At 47.1% G+C, this 6,861-nt stretch overlaps 1 protein-coding gene across 2 annotated transcripts; it reads right to left on the bottom strand.

The window, feature by feature from the left end:
- Positions 1-1,606: 1,606 nt before the first annotated feature.
- On the bottom strand, positions 1,607-6,541 carry MED7 (mediator complex subunit 7). Of its 2 annotated transcripts, none has more exons than XM_084637239.1 (2): positions 6,470-6,541; positions 1,607-4,228 (listed from the first exon to the last, which is right to left on the bottom strand). In XM_084637239.1, the coding sequence occupies exon 2, from the start codon at positions 4,208-4,210 to the stop codon at positions 3,518-3,520; it is 693 nt and encodes a 230-aa protein (XP_084493365.1). In that variant the 5' UTR covers positions 4,211-4,228; positions 6,470-6,541; the 3' UTR covers positions 1,607-3,517. The 2 variants fall into 2 exon arrangements, with proteins under 2 accessions (XP_084493365.1, XP_084493364.1); XM_084637238.1 differs by lacking the exon at positions 6,470-6,541 and adding an exon at positions 5,232-5,433.
- Between the last annotated feature and the right edge of the window lie 320 nt (positions 6,542-6,861).

Below are 6,861 nucleotides of genomic sequence, written 5' to 3'. Positions count from 1 at the left end.
AAACTGAATTCACAAGAAAACATAACATCAAATAATATGAAGGAAACAAGCACTGGCTTCAAAACAATGGTGGATGGTAGAATATTTTTGATGGTTCTCTGCCCATTTTCCCCTTTTGCTTAGCCACATTGCATAGATATCAGAAAAGTGATTATCCTAATGTGTACTGCAGAATGGAAGAGGAAAAGGAGACAGAGGGCTAGAGAGGTCTTAGGAGAAAAATCAGTTTTTATTAATCGATTCCCTAGTTTTTATAATTTAAATTACCCCCAAAACATACCTCAAATTATTAATTTTTTGATCAAATGTAATTTTGGCTACTTCCATGTGGTGGAACACAGATTGGTCACAGTATTTTTGCAGCAGATTATTAATCATCCAGGTAAGTCTATAGGTCATAAAACATTGGAAAACCCCACCTGCTAAACCGCTGCAGGGCGGTGCAGCATGTTATTAAACAAACACTCAAGAAATAGGTAAGGTGACTGGCCTACTGGACAACTTCACAGGACCATTGTTAGTGCACCTTTCCCTTGAACAGGGTACAGGGAGTGCGGTATTTTCAGAATGCATTTCTAAATGTGTTTGAGCCCAAGACTTTAATAGGTATTTTTATCAAGAATGGGCAGGGGGCAGTAATCAATGCAAACTGTCCCATAAATCTGTTGGCCCTAACCATTGATACTGTTTGATGCCCATATAAAGATCTGATAGTGCATTATGTGATCCTAGGAGTGGTGTTATATTTTCAAAAATGTTAGGACTCAGGCAGAGTAATTGGAAAGGTTTCCATTAGCACTTTAGAAGGCACATCATTAAAAAGGTTAAATTACACAGAATAAAACTGAAAGTCATCTTGACCTCCGATAATAACAGTAGTTTTCAGTTATTGCTCATTGTTTCATTTTGTACAGCCAAGTGTGGCTAGGGAGCCAGATTTTGAAAGATTTTTCAATAGGACTTAAACATGTATCCTGCTTAGGAGGTGCTTTTGAAATTCCTACTAGCTGCCTGTCTGGATCTTTATGCAGCTGAATACCTTTGTAAAGCTGGCCCAAGGTTTACTTTTTTCATTCTTCTGGTGGAACGTTGATGGGAGACGCTGCTTTTTTCTAATCTTGCCTCAAAGGGTCAGTAGTGGCCATATAAAATTTCTGTTACTAGATGAGAAGTTTTATTGTATGATCTTAAAAATTACTTTATCTCAAAAATATGTCAATAATCATGTTACATGACTGTGTACGAGATCTTAGAATTAAACCTCGACCGTGGATTTAAATTAACAAAACATATTTCTGAACCACCCATCTTAACATTTCCGTAGCTAAGGAGTTAGAGTAGTGCAAAATTGTTATTTACAGCTCCCTTGAAACCAATAAGCATAGATGGCCTCTGAAACCCAAAAGAGATACTGGGCACTTTAATAAATGAGCAAGTATGATTAGACATACGCAATTTGGTTTTGAACCTTAAATGTCAAAGTTCAGGATCTAGTCATTCTTGTTAGCTGTGACCGAACACTTCCAGACCTCTCTAATCAGGGTTAAGAACCAAATAAAGAGCTTACCCAGACATTCATTTTATACAGAAAGCACAGGTTAATAGATTCTTCAGTTGAATGACCTTTATTTCAACACTATCTGCTACAAACTTATTAAAAGCATTGTTTAAATTTCAGCAACTGTCCACAAGATAAAGATTGCCCTGACTGGTGACTCTACTGGCAGTAGAGATGGGCATAGGTCTCAATTCACTACAGCAAATTGGGGCACTTCATCACTGCTAGCAATATACTTTTGTGATTAAAGTGTGTGATCCTGCTCCTACTGAACTTAGTGTCAAAATTTCTCATTGATTCCAGCGGGAGGAGGATCATGGTTGAAGGTCTTCATTTTACAACAGTCTGTCAACCTAGGAAGTTTTTACACCAAAAAAATTATGTACAACGCCATTGAAATGACCTGAATCAGTCTTTAAGTCCAAGATACAGTGGGTGAGATTTTTAAAAACAAAGAATTTAATCAGAGACAAGTCTCAAGGGGTTTTGAAGTATAAGTCTTTTCATCTGTTTGCAAATGTAAGTTTTTATTTTAGAACCTTCCTGTTTTTCCTGCCTGCATGTTATTAGAGGGTAAGTGGGTAGGAGTAACATGTATGCTGCTCTAGTTTCAGTTGGGAAATAGTACTCAATGAGGTTTCATTGCAAAGGGCATGGATATTGTACTAACGTTACTCCCTGAAAGTCTATGATGTTTCTAAAAGGAACAAGGGGGGAGGGGGGGGAAGTCACGGATATACACTGGTGCATCACATGGAATCTAGCATGTAAGAGGGATTACGGGAGGCTGCAACGTTCTGAAAAATAGTTGCACAAAAAGGTTTTTTTGTTTTTGTTTAACAATTGTATTGTACCAGGGCCTGACTCACCTCTCAGTCACTGAAAGGAATTAGATTAAGTTTTATTCAAAACAGGCTGTAAAGTCTTTGTACAAAATGGATTTTTTGCTGGGATTAATTTGTTAGTGTTCACAAGACGAAAATAATAAATACTAAAAATTATTGGTTAAATCCTCCTGTCTTTACACAGGGCTTGATTCTGTGACTTGATCCTGGCTAAGAGGGAAGTGGCACGTGCTCTCACGTCAGCTATTTTCAGCGAACGTGTACATTTAATTCAGAGTTAGCATTTAAAGAATATTCCCTGTTATGTTTAAAGGAGTGAGTATCTAGGTATCTCCTGTTTTAAAAGAATTACTGCTTATTAGTCTTTGGAAAATTTAAATCTATTTTGTTACCGAGACTGTCTCATGCACAGAGTTTATTGTAGAGTTACTTAGGAATGTTAGGCTACCAACACTGAATTTTTAAGCCACTAATGAAAGTAAGCATTTTTACACAAGAATTATATTGACTTTACAAAACTAAAAAGGAGAGAATGAAATTTTGACCTACCAACATTGTCAGCAATAATAATAAACCCATCTTTTATACCAGAATATACTTTTATATAGTTACTTACCATAACATTTTTACAAGGTACTTTTAACTTATTTGAAATTGTCAACTCCAGATTTCCTACAGAGGCTGATCTTTTCTCAATCCCATATTTTATGGAAATTCACAAAATAAGTGCATCTATAAAACCAGCAAATGATTGATGAAAATATAATAAAGCCATGGAATAAAGCTTACTTCAACTGACATGATGCACTTATTTCAACAAAATATTATAAGACTTATTCTTTTCTGTTCTGAACAGCACGCCACACAAATTGCATCTACAAAATATCAAGCAATGCTTCTGTTTGTTTGGTCACCTGCAAAATCCTTACCTAGGATTACAAAAATAAAGACTTCTGGGTTATTTTATATACACTAAATTTCGTGATTGTTTATTTACACAGATACCAAAAGCAGAAGAAAAAGAAATCCAACAAAAAAACCCATGCCATATGACCTCTAGCATCAAGTCCACTTCTTGCCCCCCAAAACTTTATACAATTACAAAAGTGTCTTTTCATGTCATTTCATCAATAATGCTACACATAGCAGCATCTTTGTCTAAAACCTGATCTTTCTTGCAGCCAGCGCGCTCTCTCTGCTGTTCATTCTGTCCAATACAATTGTTGCGGTCATCAGTATCCATGGGCTCAGTTTTTAATCTCATCCCACCCTCTGAATGAGGCAAATCATCAGGTAAGGAGGCCAGGCAGTTCTGGATCATTTCTACAACTCGCTCTAAATGCTTCTGAAACCTCTCAGCAGTCTCCAAACGCTGACGTTTCTGCACCTCCATCATAACCCTTAGAGTCTCCCTGGCTTGGTGGGGTCGATATTCATTTATAAGATGATGGACATGGACAAAAAGCAGTTTTAAGTCTTCCAGTTTCTCCTCCCGTTTTATGCTGCCTGGGCTCCTTATCAAGATATCCAAGAGGTCCAAAAAGTTTATCAGGATAGACATATTGAGTTTCCTTAGTTCCTTCTTGTGGTCAAACTGCATGGGATGCAATCGTTCAATGCCTTGGCTTTCCAAGGGTCGAATAATGAGATCATCACACTGGAATTGGTTACCAAACATCATGTAGCTGTCTTTCACAGGTGGTGGAGGCTTAGGGGCTAGACCTTTCCGAATATTTTCATCTGTATATTCCTTTATATACTGCATTGGAGGTGGAGGGAGAGCACTCACTTGCTGAGGTTCACCCATTGTGGCGCATGAAAGTACCTGTGGAATAACCCATAAAAATGTAGGATTAGGCTAGTTATAAATTAGTTTTACAGCATATCTAAATATAGTGCAGCTACCTCTTTCAGCAAATGTGATGTAAGGTCACTGCTAGAAAGATACCACCTGTCCCATCAAGATCTCCAATTAGACCTTGGCTTTCAATATTACAGTGATTTCTTTAATCACTTCTTATGCTGGCAACTGTAGGAAAATGGACTACTATAAATGCTACAAGATATATTTTTAAAACCAGTGTTGTTCTTTAGATCCAAATTTAGTATTTACCAAGCATGGTAGGGACTGGTCTATCAAAATTACAAGCTGAAGTTCTTGGTTTATCCACAGAACAGGTATGGCAACAGAACAAGCTTTTCTCCCACTAGTTAATGACCCTGGTCTCGAAGGGCTTCTAGAGGCACAAGCAGGGTTCAGCCTTGACACTCATTCAGTGCTTGGGATCTCTGCTCGGACTGTAGATGAGGGTGCTATGTTTGGTGTTTTTTGAGAGTCAGACGCTTGTCCGCTACAAATGAGGCAGAAACCTTCCTAAATTTCACACAGGCCAGTAAGAAGCCATCGGATGTAGACTCTTTCCATCCCTGCCACCTTAAGCCACATCGGACTGGTCACAAAGATAAAAGGTTCCATCACGTCCATAACCAGCCCCCTGACCACACAGCCCCCAGCTTTGGATGAGTCACTCCAACGATCAATTTAAAATCAGACACAGCATAACTCCCCTTCAAAAAGACAAACTTTAAATCCTTCCCTTTAAATGGATCCAAAATGAGGGAGGATCCCCAACTCTCATCCTTGCGAGTGAGGCTGGGGCACTGAGTTGTCAACGCACCACCCTGATATGGTCTGCCCTGGGCAGTGACAGGCCGCACCCATCCCCAAGCCCTTGTCAGCAGTGAGCAAAGCCCCAGCCCGGGGGAAGGGTGGTACAGCGGTTAGAGCATTTGCCTGGCACCAAGGAAACCTGGCTGTAATCACCCACCTCTCCACTCATTTCCTGCATCACCTGAGGCAAGTCACTGCGCCCCTCTCTGCGCCCCTGGCAGTGAGGAGGAACCACTAGGGGCTGCGAGCGGCCCAGTGCCTCCAGCGACAGGCCCTGTACATCTTAGGCGAGCCCCAGACACCGCTGCCAGCACCTGCCTGGGGTTGGCTGGGCACAGGGGTGCTGGGGGGGAAGAGGCAGGCTCTGTAGTGCCCGGAGGGAGATGGGGGAAGGGGGCAGGCTCTAGAGTGCCCAGAGGTAGCCGGGGGGGAGGGGCAGCTGGGCTCTAGGTGCCCGGAGGGAGCTGGGGGGGAGGGGCAAGGAGCTGGGCTCTGTGGTGCGGGGGGTCAGGCTCTAGGGTGCCCAGAGAGAGCTGGGGGGGGGGGGCAGAGGCTGGGCTCTGTGGTGGGGGGGGGGGAGCGGGCAGGCTCTAGGGTGCCCAGAGGGAGCTGGGGGGAGGGGGCAAGGAGCTGGGCTCTGTGGTGAGGGGGGGGCAGCTAGGCTCTAGGGTGCCCAGAGAGAGCTGGGGGGGGCAGAGGCTGGGCTCTGTGGTGAGGGGGGGGGAGCAGGCAGGCTCTAGGGTGCCCAGAGGGAGCTGGGGGGAGGGGCAAGGAGCTGGGCTCTGTGGTGCAGGGGGGGGCGGCTGGGCTCTGTGGTGCGGGGGGAGGGGCAAGGAGCTGGGCTCTGTGGTGAGGGGGGGGCGGCTGGGCTCTAGGGTGCCCGGAGGGAGCTGGGGGGGAGGGGCAAGGAGCTGGGCTCTGTGGTGCGGAGGGAGGGGCAAGGAGCTGGGCTCTGTGGGGGGGGGCGGCTGGGCTCTGTGGTGCGGGGGGCGGCTGGGCTCTGTGGGGGGGGGGCGGCTGGGCTCTAGGGTGCCCGGAGGGAGCTGGGGGGAGGGGCAAGGAGCTGGGCTCTGTGGGGGGCGGGCGGCTGGGCTCTGTGGTGCGGGGGGGGGCGGCTGGGCTCTGTGGTGCGGGGGGAGGGCAAGGAGCTGGGCTCTGTGGGGGGCGGCGGCTGGGCTCTGTGGGGGGGGGAGGGGCAAGGAGCTGGGCTCTGTGGGGGGGGCGGCTGGGCTCTAGGGTGCCCGGAGGGAGCTGGGGGGAGGGGCAAGGAGCTGGGCTCTGTGGTGCGGGGGGGGGGGCGGCTGGGCTCTGTGGGGGGGGAGGGGCAAGGAGCTGGGCTCTGTGGTGCGGGGGGGGAGGCGCTCCACGTGCAGGCCCCTCGGACCCAGCGCTCACCTGGCGGCGGCGGCGGCTCCCCTGACCGTCCCGGCAGCAGAGACGAGCGCAGCCTCCCGCCGCTCCGTCCCGCCCCCACTTCCGGCGACCGCCGCACCTTCCTTTCTCCCATTGGCTCGCGGGGACGGCCGTGGGGCGCGGACGTCGCCGTTTGACTGGCTCTTCCCAACGCCAGTCACACACCTGCCCCGCCCCTTTGCCGTCGGCTGGCTGCGCCGGCGCAGCGCGGAGCATGCTGGGAGTGGATGCCAACGGGGGGGGTGGGGACGGAGGGACGCAGCTGTGCTTGGCGCGCATGCGCATGGGGTGCATGGCTCAGTGTCTCTGTCTGGGGCCATCTGCCCTGGGCAAAGGGCAGGGTCACAAGGGGGTGGCTCTCCCTCCCTCCAACC

This window comes from Lepidochelys olivacea (genome assembly GCF_965140295.1).
Source record: "Lepidochelys olivacea isolate rLepOli2 genome assembly, chromosome: 8".
NCBI classification, from domain to species: Eukaryota; Metazoa; Chordata; order Testudines; family Cheloniidae; genus Lepidochelys; species Lepidochelys olivacea.
Note: the sequence above shows the minus strand (reverse complement) of the source record. Positions and strands in the feature narration are given on the sequence as shown.